The sequence below is a fragment of the Myotis myotis genome, unplaced genomic scaffold (assembly GCF_014108235.1).
Source record: "Myotis myotis isolate mMyoMyo1 unplaced genomic scaffold, mMyoMyo1.p scaffold_m19_p_20, whole genome shotgun sequence".
Taxonomy (NCBI): domain Eukaryota; kingdom Metazoa; phylum Chordata; class Mammalia; order Chiroptera; family Vespertilionidae; genus Myotis; species Myotis myotis.
Window position 1 is genome coordinate 21,230,604 of NW_023416325.1, and position 19,268 is coordinate 21,249,871.

The 19,268-nt window shown below is 45.9% G+C and overlaps 1 protein-coding gene across 8 annotated transcripts in view; it reads right to left on the reverse strand.

The window, feature by feature from the left end:
* CIT (citron rho-interacting serine/threonine kinase) overlaps positions 1–19,268 on the reverse strand; it is a 167,737-nt gene that overhangs the window by 100,596 nt on the left and 47,873 nt on the right. For 7 of the 8 annotated variants that reach the window (XM_036353436.1, XM_036353435.1, XM_036353434.1 and 4 more), the window contains one exon: positions 4,792–4,975. The exons of the other annotated variant lie outside the window; for it this stretch is intronic. In XM_036353436.1, coding sequence (XP_036209329.1) covers positions 4,792–4,975 — 184 coding nt within the window. The remainder of the gene's footprint in view (positions 1–4,791; positions 4,976–19,268) is intronic. 8 annotated transcript variants of the gene reach the window in all.

Here is a 19,268-nt window from a genome sequence, read left to right on the forward strand (position 1 = left end):
CCTTGGGCAAGTTACTGACTCGCTCTGTGCCCAGGTTCCTCACATGTAAACTGGGGATGATGATGGTACCTTCCTTGCGGGCTGCTGTGCAGTTTAAATGAGTTGATCTGTATAAAGTGCTTAGAACAGAGCCTGGTACAGAGCTGGCACCCTGTAAGGATGAGCTGTTGTTATCACTCTGCCTACCTGAAATCCTGTCTACATCCCTCTCCACTTGAAATCCTGTCTACATCCCTCTCCACTCATCCAAATCATTGTCTCTTAAAAAGCCAAGCCAAATATTTCACCTTCCACCCGTACGCTTATAAATTTAGTTCCAGCACACATTTCGTGCCGGTTTGCCATGCCCAGCGCTCCAGTAAGAGCGGATGAATGAGACCCAGCCCTGCCCTGTGATCACAGCTGACGAGGGAAAATGGACAGACATTCCAACGATGATCATCACTGTAATTTGGCAAGAACTGTGACTGGCATTACCCACTAAGTGTCCCGTCCTGGGCTGCCAGGCTCTCCTGCCACTCCAATTTGTACCAAGATATCTGCAGCAAAGGTGTTTGCCTGGTGCTCCCTGAATTGTTTCACACACATATACTTTCACTTGTACAACCCGATGGAAAGGAACCCATTCTGGGCCTGGGCCTTCTAATTCTATCGCCCATCCACTCCACCCCAACCACCACCCTATACCTACAGGTATTGGCAACTGCCTACTAATTCGTGGTTGGTCAGGACGTTCAAGCTTCTCTAGCAGAAAGTTACCAGGGCCTGGGAAGCTGGGTTTCTGGTCTGGTATGACTTTGGACTTTTAATTATTGCTGAGTTCTTCCCATCACCACTTGGCATGAACGAGACACTGCATTTACAGAATAGAGTATCAGTAGTAACAAAAGTAATAGAAGTGAACGTTTATTGAGACTCTTCCACATGCCAGGTACTAGATCAAGTATTTTAAATGCTTCACAGAATCCTCCCAACAGCCCCAAGAGGAGGTGGTATCATTACCCCACTTTGCAGTGGTGGAAACTGACATGCAAAGAGGCCCCCATGGAGCAAGGAAGAGGCACCGAAAACTGGTTCTCTAAGAACCTGGGGAAGCAATATGCCAGCCCTTCTTCATTCCCCCCGTGTTTGGATGGCTGGCTCCAAAACGAAATTTCAGACCCACCCAAAAGGAAAGGGAAAAGCCCTGAGCCAAAAGAAAGAGTAAGCCCCTTCCTAAACAGCCTCCTCAGACACTGGCATCCCAGAGTCCAGTCCCACTGAGATCCCAGCACTCCTCTACAATTCCCAGCTTCTCTAACAGCACACAACTGGCCTGTAGAAACTATACAAACTACAGAACCAACTGGCTTCTTCCTTCTAGAGTTGATGCTGAAGGTTTGCAGAAATGTACTGATCCAGCAAGAGCTTCAACAAGGCAGTGCCTCCAACCTCAGAGGAAGGAGAAGGGCCCTAAGGAAATGGACCCGCACTGACGGGGGAGGGAAGAGGGCCGGGACCCGCTTTATTTTGAAACCTTTAACACACTGATTTCTGTTAATACCCTACTATTGTGAAATCCAAGCAAATAGAAGCTCACAGGAACCACCAGGCATGCAGAGCTTGGGGACTTGGTTTGGGTTATTGTTGATTAAAAAGAAAAGGGGGAGCCGAACCGGTTTGGCTCAGTGGATAGAGCATCGGCCTGTGGACTGAAGGGTCCCAGGTTCGATTCCGGTCAAGGGCATGTATCTTGATTGCGGGCACATCCCCACTGGGGAACGTGCAGGAGGCAACTGATCAATCTCTCTCATCGATGTTTCTAACTCTATATCCCTCTCCCTTCTTCTCTGTAAAAAATCAATAAAATATATAAAAAAAAAAAAAAAGAAAAGGGGGATACTTACCCACTCTCCAGCACTAACCAGCTATGCCATAATCCCACCCCAAAGACAACCAAAACTAGTTCCGTAGACTCTCTCCTACTCCCTCCAACTCAAGCTGCAAGGAACTCCCACGAAGACTCAGACAGAGAATGCTGAAATCGAGAGCTGTATTAAGCCTTAAAAGAATGATGCGCTCAAGTGGCTGGCTTAGAAATAGTCTGGGGGCCCGAAAAGGGATCCTAAAAAACAGTCGCGACAAAGTCATCGCACTGCCAGAGTCTCCGTGAAAATTCCTCATTCATTCAGCCCCACCTCTGAACATTTCATTCAACTCACTGGCAGCAGACCTGGGGTCAATTTGCCCAGCGCCGTAGAGCAACATCTGCACTTTCCTCGGTGGTGTGAAGAGTGAGTAACAGCACAGGTAATCAATGTGTATAAATAAAAACCTGTGATGCTGGAAACAGGGAGGGGAGGGGGAGAAACTCAGGAAGAAACACCAATCCCTGGAGGCGATGGTGGTGCCCCCAGAAAATGCCTCCCCCCACCTCCAAGTGAATTTTGTAAATATATATCAACAAACCTGCAGGGGATTCTAAGTAACTCCATCATTGAATCTCTTTTATTGAATTTCTCAATAATAACAATCCAATATGTCCAGGGTCACCTACATCCAACAGGTGGAGTGAATTCCTAAAATGATGTTATAGGTTTTACCTGTAGGGCTGCCCATGGCAGTATAGTCCGAAGGCAAAATCACATTAAAAGACCTAAGATGAAAGAAAATTCTTTCTGATTCCAATCATGAATTGGAATGGAAAAGGCAATGAAGTTTCCCCAAAGACAGGTACTATGATTCCATCTTCCAAATAAGAAATACAGCCTTTTGTTTGCATGGACTTTTTTTAAGAGAATCTTATTAAGCATTCTGTTGGGGCATGAACAGAAGCTCATTCTATGCTCTAGAGATATAGTCTGAACGACCAAAGGTAAGACAGCATATCTTCAGATACAGTGAGCAATATAAACACAATCTGGGGAAAAGGATCACGGGAAAATTAAATCAACAAATATTCGTCGAGGGCCTGGGCCTTAGCCCTGAGATGCCCTGACAGAGAGCTCCCTTTACTGAGCTTTCGGTGAAAAACGGGAAGATGCAATTACGGTCTTCCTGAAAAATAAGCAATTAATCACCCTCTGCTTCAGATTAATTGCTGTGTGCCTAAGATCCCCGTATCATTCTGCCTTTGCCCCTAAAATCTAACTCCCTTGAGTCCTCTCTGGTTTTTCAGATCACTGATTGGCACCCTAAGCAAGCTTCGTTCTGACCTGGCCAGCCCACTACTGACCAGCACTAGGACTCTCCGCACGCCTCCTTCCAGTCTGATTTGTGACCTTCAGTGTGCTGCATGTGTCAAGGTTAAGCTGCCCAGGAACCATGCATCCTTCAGTATCGGGCCTCTACGTCTGCCCTGGCTGTGAGGCCAAGTGCAAAAGCTCGCAGCCCTGCTGGGCCATTTCAAATCCATCTGAGGGCACATTCAACAGCTAGTTCGCTTTCTGCCTCTCCTCCCATCGTCAGATCCCTTTGGGGTTGCTGAGCAAATTTAGCCAGAAAGGCACAGCCAACACTTACTGAAATCCAACCTCCAATTTTAAGCCTAGCACCCAGGCAGGGAGGAAGAAGGACCACTTCAGTGCCTTTCTAAATAAAAATCTGTCTCAAATTCAGTCGCAGCCCTCAACCCTATCTCATGTCAAGTGCCCAATTCCCCACAACAGTCTGAAATCTTTTCAGGAACATTACTGTCAAAATAGCACCCAAGGGGAGACACCATCCAAGAACCAACTTGATATCCCTTCAAATTGATGTCTAAGCTACAAGCACAACAAATTGGAATGAATGCTGCCAGGGAGAAAATCAAATTCTGCTCGTCTCCTAAGTGGGCAGCAACTACCTACCCAACATTACCCTGCGAGCCTCCAAGTGAGGAGCCAGGCCGGGCCAGGAACTGCCTGGGATCTCCGCCTCTGAACACAGACTGTCATCGGATCATGACAGCGAAGCGAGACACTGAGCTCCTGCATCCACAGAGGCTACTGCATTTTAGACAAATTCCGGGAGGCGGAACCCAGGACACTCCCGTCCCAACTGCCACGCTACTGCGTTTCTCATTAGCTTTTTAAAAAACGAAGAAAGACCTATCATGTCAAGAGGTGGACAGTAATATGTACACTTCCATTTTCTAGTCTCCTGGTCGGTTTGGTTTTTCCCCTGTGAAGCCCAGGTTCTGGGAATCAGTGACTCGCTGCATCACACTCCCTCCCTCCTGGTGGCTCATGGTAGCGGGCTTTCTCTGGCTGCCAGCGCTCTGCCAGCGCCCTGATCTTCAGCAGACTTCGAGCGGAGCCGAGCACAGCTCTGTGAGAGCTCCGGCACAGCCACTTGAAGCTCAGGTAGCTAAACCCCTCAGGAAACCCTGAGGCACAGTTTTTAGGTTTTTTTTCAGTACAGCCAAGATAGCGACCTCCATCTACCCGCCTGAGAGATGGAGACCTAGGTGGACAGATACACAGATGAACAGCTCATCTTAGTCCTGCACATTTCTCCTTCCACCACGGATCTGCACTGCTAGGTATTTCCCACTATCTCCTCCCTCTAAAGAAGATCAAAGACTAGAAAACTAACCCAAAGTACCCAATTGACAATTATGATGCTGCAGACAGGAAGAGGTACCTTAAACAGAGCAAAATGAAAATATTAACAGTCAACCCCTCCCAAGCCCAAACAGGTAAATTGCTTTCCCAATGCAGGCTGGTTAACAGCTTCCCCCCACCACACTCCCACCACCCGACCACCACCACCTTGGGGCTCTGTGGGTCTTGCATCAATGCAGGTCCCTTAGAAAGTCAAATTCTCACTTACTCAGATCTACCAAGAATCCCCAGTGCCTTGCTATATGAAAACCCCACAAACGGCAGTTCTTCGCCCGAGAAGCCTGAGGGGTTCAGCTGGCACGGAGAGGATGAAACCCACGAATTCTTCTCTGGTTCATCAAAATTGGAGGTGTCATCATCAGACTTGAGGGTGGGAACGAAGGGGGGAGGAGCTGGTTAAAGAAAAACAAGAAGAAGGTGGGGAGAGAGAGAAATTCAGCCAGATTGCACACTGTTGCGGAGAAAATCCTGACTCCCTCAGCGTTTGCGATGGCACTGCAGCGCCTGCTTTCAATCTAGCTCGCACAGGCAGCCCCTGCCTGGGCTGGCTCTTACAGCAACAAGAGATTAACCCCTTCTCTGCCAACATGGCCACCCACCCGCAGACAGGCTGCCTTCTCTGCTGGGATAAACTCAAACAGGTCACTTGGTGGAAAGAAAGCACTTGGGAAACTCGTGTGAGCAGGCTGCTCATGGCTGATATCTCCAGAGAGCTCATACAGAGCATCGGCGGGGGTGCCAGCACGCCCGATGACCTAAACCTATGCATTTCCTCTTCCAGACGGGTCTGCATTATTAATGTTTAGTGCTATTCACTGAAATAAGGTTGAAATAAGATGGAATTTCGTGGATCAGCCGGAATGAGAGGGAGGAACAGGAAAGAGGATTTGGGAGGTATGTAACTCCTGTTAGGATAGCACTGCAGTCTAGCTCATTCATATCCAGATGAGTACACACGGAGCTCTTATTAACCACTTTTTTTTAGTTAATTTTCCCTTCTCCCCAGCTCAAGCATGCCTCCCACCGTCCCCAAACCCACCGCAGTTCAATCAGCATAATGAAACACGAGCCAAATAAAGTTCTTCCCCATGATTTACAGCACCCCTGCGCTGGCGGATGCACCGGATGCACCGAAGGACATCGGCGTCCTACCTCGTTAAGGCTTGACTCCAGGCCAGGGGCATCTTACATCTTTCTCCACTCGCTGCAGACCTACTCAACTCTCTCGAAGTCAGGGAGGTGGAAACTCATCCATCCGTCACCAGGAGGCTGCCCATGGTGGTGGGCTCCCAGGGGTGCAGCCGGCCAGAAGCGTTACCATGGCTGCAGGCTGAAGCGTCTGAGGCAGCCTGGCCCAGCGAGTTGGTGAGCTGGGCATCACATCCCCCGCAGTGCAGGCTTCATGCTCCCCACTCTGTGCGTGCTCTGGCTGTAACCCCACCTGGCTGCCTGCGTGGCAGGGGCCAACGCTGATCTGAGTGACAGGGCAGCATGAGTCACTGCCGGAGCTGGCTACAGCGCCCCCTAGGACAGTTGTCACAGCCCTTCACAGTCCAGACTTGTTTAACTCCTTGTTTCCTGGACAAAGCCGTGTGCCAGATCTGATCAGCAGTCTGTTTTCTGTTTACAGACTCAAAAGACTCTGGCTGTTTCCAAAGTTCCCCAGTGACAACAACATCTGCAGCAGCACTGGGAAGTAAATGGAGCAGTGGAGGGATGTGGAGGGCGGAGGAGAGGAAGGGGGTCTGGCTGCTCCCAGGAAGTGCAAAAGAGCATTCTCAGAGCTGCAGGTGCATTGAGATGAGGTGGGAGATTGAAAATGTAAAATGTGCACTGCCAGGAAATTATTTAACACCTCTAAGCTCTCAAGAGAATTTAAATGTTCTCTGTTAGTATCGGAATCTACTCGCTTAATACTTTAAAAATTAGCTGATGGGGAAAAAATTACATTGAATGCTTCAGCCTACATCCCATGCATACTTTCATCAACACAGCTTCAAATCCAATCTGATTTCAATTACCCAATACCTTTCTTTAAGCAAAAAAAAAAAATTTTAATGAAGCGACATCTCATAAGAATCAAAAAAAGTTTTCCATCCTAAAATAAGGAAACTCAGATAAAGACAAGAAATGTATGAAGGGAGGTTTGCAGATGATAATAGCATGGAAGCATCGTGGTTATGGCACATACTTTGGGATCTGAGTGGATTCAAGCTTTACCACTTAACAGCTCTGTGACCTTGGGAAAGTCACTTAACCTCTCTGAGCCTCACTTTCAATACAGAGATAACTTCCTCAAAGGGCTGCTGGGAAGTTTAAGTGAGAATAATTTGTATAAAATGCCTGTACAGTTCTCAAGACACAGTAAGCACTCCATAAAGACTGCCTACTATACTACTGTTGCTCATATGAGATACATGTTTATGACAGATGCTGCAGTTACTGAAGTCCAGTGAGATACAGCAGAATCTATGTTGAATATTCTTCTTTCCTGCACATGACACCGACACACTCATGCGGATGTTTGTGCTAATCATCTTATACCATTTAATTCCTAACAGAGGTTTAATACCCTTCCCACTATATCCTAATCCAGCAGTCGCCAACATTTCGGACTTTGCAGACCACCGTTGGTCCACAGACCACCGGTTGGCGACCACTGTTCTAATCTATCTTTAGGAGACTAAGATAGAATTTCACTTCTGAGTGAGGAGTATGATTAATATAGGGGTAGAAATAATTATGATTTAGAAATTCCATACTATAAAATAAGAGTCCTCTTTAAAACTCCATCATGCTCAAAGGTAGCCCATCTGGTCAAGATTTAAAAAAGGGCCAGATAAGCTGCAATAAAAAGAAGTCACCATGAAATATACCCACTGATAACATGTGAGATATTCACAGGACAGATTAAAAGCCAGGGAGGTAAACCTCCAGACAGGTAGTAACTGAGTGCAACAGGAAACTGAAAAGAAGAGCCTCTGGGAATCACATGTGGGCAGGGAGAAGAGCCAACGTCTCAGGTCAAGAGAAGTGGGGACACTGGAAACTGAAAGTGATGGGGATGCTCACCCTTGACCAGGGCCCTTTAGGGGAAAAGACACAGGGTGACTACTAACTCTGTAATCCTGGGGAGAGTGTCTGCATTCACAGTGTCCTGAACGGTGTGGGAGCTACAGGGCAAGAAATGAGCATTGACACTGGTCCAGGATCACTGAGTCCTAAGGGTACTCACAGGCACAAGTGGAGAATAACTTGTAGGGACACTCACAACCCAGGGGACACACACACACACACACACACACACACACACACACACACAATCCCTACTGCAAATGAGTTCACAATGAAAAAGGAAAAACAATCAGCTACACATAACAAGGAAAAAGAGACCATCCAAACCATCATGAAGGAGCATCAACAGATATAATGGGAAAATCTGCCCTCCAAAAACTACAGGTAAAAGGACAATCTAAAATGGACCATAAAAAAATTTGTAATTTATTATCAAGGTAAATGAGTAAAAATTCTAATAAAAGAACAAAATACTCTGAAAAAGGACCAACCACATTTGAAAGGAAGCAAGTGAAACTTATAAAAATGAAAAGTATTTATTACTGAATTTAAAGCTAAAAATTTACTGGATGCATTAAATAAAAGATTAGACACGGCTGAAGAGAAAATTAGTGAACTGGCAGTTAGATCTAAAGACAACACATAGACTTATGCTTCCAAAGTGTAACCTGTAGGCTGGCAACATCAGCATCGCGGGGGAGTTAGAAACGCAGAACCCCAGGCCCTGCCCCCTGCCCAGGGAATCGGAAGCTGCATTCTAACAAGATGCGCAGGTGATTCATGAGCACGCTACAGTTGGAAACATGCTCCTAATGAATGCGACACACAGAGACAGGGAAGACATGAGAGGTCAAGGACAGGGAATGACAAGGTTCAATACACATCTAACTGCAGCACCAGATGGAGTGAGCAGCAAACAATCAAAATCTAGATGCCATATTCCAAAAGGATCGTGTAAAATTTGGCCAAGTCTAGAGACCACCAAGCATGTGAGCACATCTACCTTGGGGAACTAATTCTCCTTTTCCTCGTCCATTATGGAAAATGGCCCTTGTTTGATCCTAATAAACTGTAATATTTTTTGCTTTAAAAAAGGTAGTAAGCCCTGGCTGGATGACTCAGTCCCATACACCAGAAGGTTGCAGGTTTGATCCCTGGTCAGGGAGCATACAGGAAAGCAACCAATCGATGTTTCTCTCTCACATCTCTCCCTCCCCCCCCCCACCTCTCTCTACCTCTCTCCAGCCTCCTCTCTCTAAAATCAATGGGCATGTCCTCAGGTGAGAATTTTTTTAAAGCATTCACAGGTCATTGGATCTGTATCTATGTTGATGGAGTCTGAGAAGATAGCATACTGCTAGGAACATAGCAGGTGCACAATAAATACTTACTGAACAGACACATAATTAAATGACTAGGAAATACCTCTTGCAAAGAGAGTACGTAGCCTAATACAGGCTGGGAGAAAGGACTTGATGTTTGAGTTAAATAAAGAGGCTCTAGGGCCTCTTTAAGGTGGAGATTGTTCTGTCTGAAAAATATGCTAATGAGTGCCTATATTATTTTCTGATACAGAATTACAAAATCATCACCTCCCCCCCAACACACCCACCACAATCAATAATGACAAATAAGAAGCCACAAATTAAGATCTATTTTTCATTGGCAAAAGCCACTAAGAAAAAATAGAAAAATATGTTTTCCTACAAATTTTTAAGTAAATCAGCTTGTGCTTGAGGTCACATCCGGGCACTTTCTCCTTGGTGGCAGGGGCTATCCAAATAAGTTCTGAAGGGTTGTTTTTTCCCTCCAGTTATATAAGATAGATGGCAAAACAAGGCTTTCAGAAACAAAGAGCTATTTTTAGAACTATAGTTAATCTCTTTCCTATAAATTCTCTTTTTTTTAAGTCCTGACATTCATTAGAAGCTTTGAGAGGGAAAAAATGTATTGCCTTCAAAAGTATTCAAAACATAGCCCTGGTCAGTTTGGTTAAGTGGTTAGAACGTCGGCCCTCGGACTGAAGGGTCATGGGTTCAATTCCAGTCCAGGGGACATACCTCATTGCAGGCTCAATCCCCAGCCCTGATCAGGGCATGTGCAGGAGGCAACCAATCAATTTGCCTCTCTCACATCCATGTTTCTCTCTCTCTGTCTCTCTCCCTCCCCTCCACTCGCTCTAAAAATCAATGGAAAAATAAATATCCCTGAGTGAAGATTAACAAAAAAACACACAAAAGATTTTCTAATTTTGTTGCTGTGTCTATCATCTGCTTTCCCCACTGGAACACCAGCTCCATGAGGGGAAAGACTGTGCTGTGTTCACCATGACACACCTCACACCTACAGCAGTACCTGGCTGTCCTTGTTCCATGTTTAATATCTGGTTAGATGTGGGATAATTTCTTAGACCTAAAGGGTTATTTCATGCAATATGCCACTTTAGGAGACCCAATTTAGTCATGAAGAACTGACACATAAAATCTATCTACACTAATAAAAGAGAAACATGGTAATTGGCGTACGACCGCTACCCTTTTCATTGGCTAATCAGAGAGATATGCAAATTAACTGTCAGCCAAGATGGCGGCCGGCAGCCAGGCAGCTTGAAACTAACATGAGGCTTGGTTGCCTCAGTGACGGAGGATCGTTGGAGGAAACCAACGTTCCCCGCCTGCGGCTGCAGGCCTCTGAGGGGGCAGTTTAAGAAACATTGTAACAAATACCGCCGGACTTCAGCCAGCAGATTCGCAACATTGTAAGCAAAGGCCAGAAACCTACTTTCAGCCGCGTGGAGGCCTAAGAGCTGGAGCCAAGCCTCAAGGTAAAGCTGGCCCAGAATAAAAAATAAATAAAATAAAATAAAAAAAGGAGCGGTTGGGAGCTTCAGTCCCAGCCTGAAAACAGCCCTCAGCCTCTCACCCAGACTGGCCAGGCACCCCAGTGGGGACCCCCACCCTGATCCAGGACACCCTTCAGGACAAACCAGCCAGCCCCACCCATGCACCAGGCCTCTACCCTATATAGTAAAAGGGTAATATGCCTCCCGGCACCGGGATCAGCGTGACAGGGGGCAGCGCCCAAACCCCCTGATCGCCCTGCGGCTCTGTGTGTGACAGGGGGCAGGGCCCCAACCCCCTGATTGGCCCTGCTCTGTGTGTGACAGGGGGTGGCGACGCAACCTCCCCATCGACCCTGCCTTGAGTGTGACAGGGGACAGTGCCCCAACCCCCCAATTGGCCCTACCCTGAGCATGACTGAGGGTGGCATCGCAACCTCCCAATCTGTCCTGCTCTGTGCATGACAGGGCGGTGCCCCAACTCCCCAGTCGGCCCTGCTCTGAGCCCGACCAGGGGCTGCACCTAGGGATTGGGCCTGCCCTCTGCCACCCGGGAGCAGGCCTAAGCCAGCAGGTCGTTATCTCCCGAGGGGTCCCAGACTGGGAGAGGGCACAGGCCGGGCTGAGGGACCCTCCCCTCCCCCCCGAGTGCACAAATTTTTGTGCACCGGGCCTCTAGTCCTATCTAATAAAGAGGGAATATGCTAAGTGACCCTATGCCACTGCAAAGATGGCGGCGCCCACAGCCAATAAGGAGGGGGTATGCTAATTGACTGCCCCACCGCCCACAGCCACAAGATGACGGCACCCAGTCCTCCAGCCCCGCAGGGACGGCAGGCACGTCCCAGGCCTGGCCTTGCCGTGTGTCTGCCTCCGGAGTCCCCCAATCCCCTCAGCCCCCGAGCCGCCCAGGGCTGCCAGAGGCTCAGGTAACCAGGAACTGCCGAGGCTTGTGCTTCTGGCAGTGGCAGCAGCAAAGGTGTGATGGGAGCGTCGCCTTCCCCTGATTGCCGGGTCATCTCCTGCCCCTGAGGGCTCCCAGACTGTGAGAGGGGGCAGGCCGGACTGAGGGGGACCCCGGCCTCCAGTGCATGAATTTTCATGCACCGGGCCTCTAGTATATATATAAAAGCGTAATATGCAAATCGACCGGGCAGCAGAACGAAGGGTCGGCAGAACCACTGGTCGCTATGACGCACACTGACCACCAGGGGGCAAACGCTCAATGCAGGAGCTGCCCTCAGCCTGCAGGCCCCAATCGCTTGATGGGGAACGGGGAACCGGGGGTGGGTGACAGCGGATGTGGGTGGTGCCAGGCCAAGGCAGGTGCAAGGGCCCCGACTGCCCCGCCAGTCGCCCCATACACAGAGGGCGACTGGCGTCAGTGGTGGGGGCAGGCGGCCAGCTGCCGGCAGCCGAGGAAGATCGGCCCTGATCACAGGCCAGGCCTAGGAACCCTACCCATGCACAATTTTTGTGCCCTGGGCCTCTAGTATGTAAATAAAAACACCTGAGCCTAGATATGGCTCATAAAACTCCTATGACTTTTAATCATCACTGTGGTCACAGACATTGGTGCTGAGTTGTGTGTGGCAGAGGTAGAAGATGAACAGCAGCCAACACAGTGTCATAAAGGACAATGGCACATAAATGAATATAATGAATCAGGACTGTGCCTGAAACATAGTGGGCATTCAATAATATTAAATCGAAAACATTTGCAACTTTATTCCATCTACCATGATGTCCTGCACCTTAAAAAAGCACTACTTAGCCCAGGCTGGGTAGCTCAGTTGGTTAGAGCATCACCCCGGTACGCCAAGGTCATGGGTTCAATCCCCAGTCAGGGCACATGCAAGAATCAATCAATGAATGCATAAATAAGTGGAACAACAAGTCAATGTTTCTCTCTCTCTCCCCGCCCCCCACCTACATCCCTCCCTTCTTCTCTCTCTAAAATCAATCAATAAATAAAAATTAAAAAACAACAACTACTTAGTCTGGCCATGTTGCTCAGTGGTTGAGCATCCACCTATGAACCAGGAGGTCACTGTTCGATTCCCAGTCGGGGCACATGCCCAGGTTGCGAGCTCAATCCCCAGTAGGGGACGTGCAAGAGGCAGCCGATCAATGATTCTCTTTCATCATTGATGTTTCTACTATCTTTCCCTCTCCCTTCCTCTCCGAAATCAATAAAAATACATTTTTAAAGAAAAACTACTTAACTAATTAAGTAGTTGATATGTTCAAACCTATAAGGAAGACCACAAAAAAATAAGCTATCTTTCAGTTCCTTAAAATCTGAGGTGCCACTGGGATTGCACTTACCCGAGTTAAAAACACAGAACTGCAAAGTAAGTGAAAGGGAAGCAATTTCTGTTGTTTAGAGGTCAGGCTATAGGTGTGAATAGTCAAGAATACATCAGTGGAGTGAGAGTGAGTTTTGAAGACGGGGGTACAGGAAGTTTTGTGTGTTCCTGAAGGGAAGTGTCATGGAGGTGAATGAATCTCAAGAGTTGGTTAAAAGGTGTCTTCGTGGCTGAAGTGTGGGGAAGAGTGCTACTTTAGATAAGCCACAGAGCGGCTGCCCAAGAGGCTGTGGGTAATGAGGCTGCAAAGTCCGTGAAAGGGAAATCTTGGCTGAACCTTGAAAGGGGGGATCCTGGATTGGACTGACAGGAGGGATTATTAGAGCGAGTCTTAGAGTGCTGCGCTGGTGTCAGCTCCTGAGACTGATATGATCGTTTCCGTAGTGATAGTTGGAAGAGGTCGACGCCAGAAACCTCTACAGGACAAGTCTACAATAGTCAACATGACAAATTCTATCCAAAGGAAGTGATAACAGAAACAGACACGGTGTGGGTTAACAGGAGACGGGCAACAGAAAGAAAAGGCAAAATGTAACAACTGATGCAAGGGCAGTATTTGTTATCATTTTAAAAAGATCAATGACCAGCTCTAATTCCAAGAGAAAAGGGTTACGATAGAAAGAGCAAGCTAACCCAATATCAGAGGTCTCCTGAGAATGAACCACCAGAGTAAGTCAGGGGATAGGCAAATAGAGCTAATTACTAAATACACAGAAGTAACGGAGCCCATGAGAACAGGTTATATTCCTTACAGCCTCCAGGTGGGAGGCAATCAGATATAATTCATCCAAATGATACATTGTATAAGTTATTCAAAAAGAAGACAAATCATAACTAGTTCCAATAGAGTTAAGTAAATTAAAAGTTATCCCATCTCTTTACTTCCCAAAAGAGTCATAAAAAGACTTTAGGGCAGTGGTTCTCAACCTTCCTAATGCCGCGACCCTTTAATACAGTTCCTCATATTGTGGGGACCCCCAACCATAAAATTATTTTCGTTGCTACTTCATAACTGTAATTTTGCTACTGTTATGAATTGTAATGTAAATATCTGACATGCAGGATGTATTTAGGCGACCCCTGTGAAAGGGTCGTTCAACCCCCAAAGGGGTCGCGACCCACAGGTTGAGAACCGCTGCTTTAGGGCAATGTTGATTTGCCTGGTGATTTTCACAATGTAGCTTCCAAGTAAATGAAAAGGAAGTTAGCGTTACTGGAGTATGCTTTCGTCAGTCCATCGCCAGGTGCTAGGGTCTGGCTGCCAGCTGCTGAGCAGAGTTCCTCTCTGATGGCAAACACGAGATCTCGAGAGGGTTGTGAGCTCTGTCTGAAACTCATTCTCAAAAGCCATGTCCCTACTGGGCTACTTACTGGCAAGTTCTTGGGTAACAGCTTACGCTCCCCACAGAATTGTACGTCAGAGACACTTCCTCTCAGTTCTGGTGGCACTTGAACCAGATTTCGAACTCTTCCTTTTGCTTTGTTTCTCCCTTCCCTCTCAATCTAGGTGCTCAGTGGCCTGTGACACATCTACACAGGCTAGAAAACACTCCAAAGACAGACCTGCTCACACTGCAGCTGGGCATTTCTCTGCAAAGTGGGGCTTGGACAGACCCAGTTTGGGACCCAGGGGGAAGCCCCAGACTATACTTTAAACAAAAGCACGTGAGCTGGTTCATCGGCTTCCATTCCCTAGAATCTGCTCACCCTCAGTCTCAACAACTGAATTACTTACAGCCAAGAACACACTGGATTTGGTTCATTCTTTGCTGCCCTCAAGACTCTGTAGTATCCTTTCCTCCAACATTTTCATATTTTATTTTTAAATTTTTTGCTATGAAAACTTTCACATGCTCAGAAGCAGTAAGGTAGAAAAATGAATTCCCATGTGCCCATCACCTTCCATTGCATCTCACCCCACCCCTACCTTGTCTGCATGCTTGTTGATTATTAAAGGCAAACCCCAGAGATCCTATCATTTTGCCCATCATTACTGCAGGAGATATCTCTAAGCCAGGGTTTCCCAGCTGTTTTGTTGTAGGGGGCTGCCAGGTGTATTATAGGTTACCCGTATCCACAACCTAGACCCACTAATGCCAATAGCACCTCCAGTCATGACAACCAAAAATGCCTCCAGACATTTCTAAATGTCCCCTGGTGGGCAAAACTGCCCTCAGTTGAGAACCACTGCTCTAATACAAAAGGACTTACACACACACACACACACACACACACACACACAATACTGTCACGCACCCAACAAAGTTAATAGCAACTCTTCAACATTTTCTAATACCATGTTTGTGTTAGACTTTCTCCAATTGTCCCAAAACTGTTTCTTTACAGTTGGTTTGTTTGAAGCAGGATCCAACCAAGGTTCATACACTGATTCAGCTGGTGTACCACCTAATCTACACCATGTAATGCTATTTATTGGTTTAAGAAACTGGATCACATGTCCCTACAAAATTTCCCACATTCTGCTCTTGGTTGGTTTTACTCTTGTGACTCGTTTAACATGTTTTCTGTCCTGCATGTCTCCTATAAACCGGCAGTTAAATCAAGGGCCTTCCGTATATTCATATTCAATTCTTTTGGCAAGAATACTCCCCAGGGCGTGTTGGCTACATACTAGGGCATGATATTAGAGGGCACAGGATGTCTGCTTGTTTCCCTTCTTGTGATGTTAAGAAAGACCCAATGAAAAGGATTCCAATGATATCAGCCTGATCCCTCCACCATAAAGGTCCCTCCAATCTTTCAATGAATGGTCACTGATGACCACTGCCTACAGCCATTATTTCATTAAGGGCTACAAAATGGTGGTTTTCTAACTGTCATTCCTTCTGCATTTATTACCACATCAACAATTTGGTTATCCTAGAAGATAGTTCGAATAGGAAGGCAAGATAAATGCTTGGGTCTTTCCCTATATTTAGGAACATTCAGAGTAATGAGTTGGAGGGTGGGGGCCCTCAGCCATGGCCAGAAATAACCAATAAGATTTCTTTTTCAGTTATTGGTGTGAAGTCATGAATTTTTATATAGTTGATGTCTTCACTGCAGTCTTTTCGATGGTCCTCTTGTCTCACCTTAGACCAGAGAAGCCCCTCTACTAGATATTCTTGCCAAAAAAAAAAAAGTCAAATCAGAATCCATTTTAGTTTTTGGAGCTGCCTTCCAGTTTACAGGGACTGGAAGAGCAAATACAAAACCACCACCACCATCATCCCTACTGAGAAAGCAGAGACAAAAGTGGGGATGTTCTATAAGACAATGACCTCACTTCATCAAGTCAATGACATGGGGAAAAATTTTTTTTAATGTAAGCCCATCTCCATAGCTGACTATATTCCAAGATATGAGTGACTTTACATCCAACTGGAGTGTTGGCAAGATGTAGAGAAACTAGATTTCTCATACACTGTCAATAGGAATGTAAAATGGCACAACCACTTTAAAAAACTTTGGCACTTTCTTAAAAAGTTAAGCATATATCTATGATCCAGCCATTCCACTCGTGGGCATTTGTCCAAGACAAATGAATGCATGTGCCCATAGACTTGTACACAAGTGTTCATAGAAGCTATATTTCAAATAGTCAAAAACTAGAAACAACCCAAATGTCTATCAGCAGATGAAAGGATAAACAAATTGTGGTATAACTATACAATAAAATACTACTTAGCAATAAAAAGAAATGAAATAATGATACGTCCTACAATGTGGATGAATCTCAGAATAATTATAAATGAAAGAAGCCGGATAAAATAAGTACATATTGCATGGTTTAGTATAAAGTTTAGAAAATATAAACTGGAGTGACAGAGGCAGGTCAGTCATGGTCTGAGGGCAAGGGAAGGGAAGGGGAGAGGTGGTAGAGAAGAGTTACAAGGGGCATGAGGAAACGTTCGGGGTGATGGGTATGTTCATATCTTGAGGGTGGTGATGGTTTCACAGGTGTATACATACGCCAAACTTAAGCGCACACTTACAATGCATGTACTTACTATGCACCTATTCTTCCCCAATAAAGCTGTCTCCGACCATTGGGAAGGGAGAATATTTTGTCCCCAAGTCTCTCCTGGTCTAACAAGCTTCCACCCAGGCTCCTTCACCCCATGAGGTAGGCGTGTAGAATAAACACATGTAGTCTCACCCTTTAATTCACCTCTCCCCCAAGGAAGGACTTGGACATTCAGCAGGCTATTTTAGTGGCGCACAGGGTTGCTGCGAAAACAAGAACCAGGCTTACCCACTACCTGTTTTATTGCCCATGTCCAGATGCAGCAGGCACTCAACCAAGTGACCACGCTTGTCCTCCTTATTTCCATCACGCCTACTGCGCAAGGCCTCCCAGTCCACGAGGGAAGACCTCCATTCTTCTCTGTTCAATAGGGTAGGTGAATTTAACAGAGCCCTACGTCGAAGGTTACTGAGCACTTGCCTTGCCAAGAATAAAGTGGATATTTCCGTCCCTATCTGGCTACCAGTTCTTTGTGTGTGTCCTTTGTTAGTCAGAATTTTGAGGGACAGAACGGTGGGTCTTAGAACCCAAAGTGTCAGTGCTATACCTTTCCTTTCTATCAGCAGGGATCAACAGAGTTGGCCACACTTTTCTCTGAAGTGAGACACTGAAAATCATTGCCAAGCCCTCAGTCATGAACAACCTGGACCTCCTTGTCTTTGTCCCAGGCTTTAATCTCTTTGACTCCTGCCAACTGCCCTCTTTAATTCTATCCAAACATCGCCCTCTGAATATGTACGTAAATGCAATCACCACACTTCACAGAGCTGACTGTGAAGTTGGCTGCTGAATATAGTCCCAGATGTTTAATATAATTTTGAATCTTTGGCCAAATCATTTCCATGATTGCTTGGTTGTGGAAGGTTTTCTGGCAAGTGAGAATTTAAGGGCTATGGATTCCAATTTATGCGCTTTCTCTACAAACCTATTTCCTGTTTCCCATCTTCTCCCAGAAAAGGCACTAATTTACCTCGTTTAGAGTTGATTAACTGAACTGGAACTTAGCATTGCATTGTTGGCTTACACGAAGAGGCACTATAGGAAGAATCATAGGGAAGTCCCCAGGGCATGTATTGGAAGAATGTGGCCCACCATGTCACAAGGGGTCTCATTTATAGGGAAGCTCCTCAAGGCTCAGTATCCAGAAAATCAAATCTTTTCTGAGCAAACTATTCTGGGTCTCTTTCTCGTGGAACTGAGGCTCGTGGGACTGTTCATAATATTTTCTGCTGTGGCCACTAGAAGGCTGAGAGTACCAAATCTGTCTTCTACAACTTGACAGGCACTTGCTTGTTTTCACCTTTGACCCTGATTTTATTTCCTTACCCTGATATTTCTACCACCCAGATTTCTACATTTATTTTGTATCCTTTTAGTACTGCAATTATAACTAAAATAAGCTTGTTTCAACTTATCTTGGAATAAAGTGAAATATTACATATGTTTAACATCTGGATGTAGCTTCTAGAATGAAATCCTATCATTTTAATTCATAAGCATTTAGCTCTTTTTAGTCTATTTTATCTTGTCAATGACTTACTCTCTAAAAAAAGAACAGCCCTCAAGAGACACATCGATATCCACCTGTATATCCCATAAGACGGTAAGAGCTTCTGACGACATGTCTTCATTATTCTGTCTTTAGGTTTTAGCAGGTGGTCCAGTAAGTTGTGTTTCTGCTATCACTACTATACCATCCCCCCTCTTTCTACCCTCCTTATACCAGTTCCCCAAGCAGCTCCTTTCCTCCCTTCCTCCTGCCCCTGAAGTGACTGGGTGAGTGTCTGACAGGGAGATACTAGTACATTTAAGGGGCCACCCAAGGCTAACAGAGAAGTACATCTACTACCGTCCTCAAACTATTTTATAAAAAAACACAGGACCGGAAGCCTGCTCAAATGATAGGAGACCTTAAAAAGGCTCAAAACACACACACACACACACACACACACACACACACACACACACTGCACAAGCCATTGAGGGAATGCTATCTGAAAAACAGAACACTAAAATAAATAACTGAAATATTCATATTAAAACCGTAAGTGGCTTTTCATTTGAGAAGAAAGCACCGCTCATTTGAAATCAATAGTCAGAGTGGCAAATTCAAAGGATAAACACAGTAGGGTTTTGCAAAGACTTTCCCCTCATTTATTCCAATGATGCAGGAAAATAACCTGACAATAAATACTCCTGAATTCTTGAGAGGCAGTATAATGATGCTGTTAAGAGTACAGGCTGTGCTGTCATTTATATTAACAGAAAATATTATGGAAAGTTATACAAAAATTTGGCAGTAGTGGTTCGCTGTAGGGAGAGGAACTGGGTGTGTGGTGGGAAGATGTTTTTCATTGTATAACCTTCCCTGACAC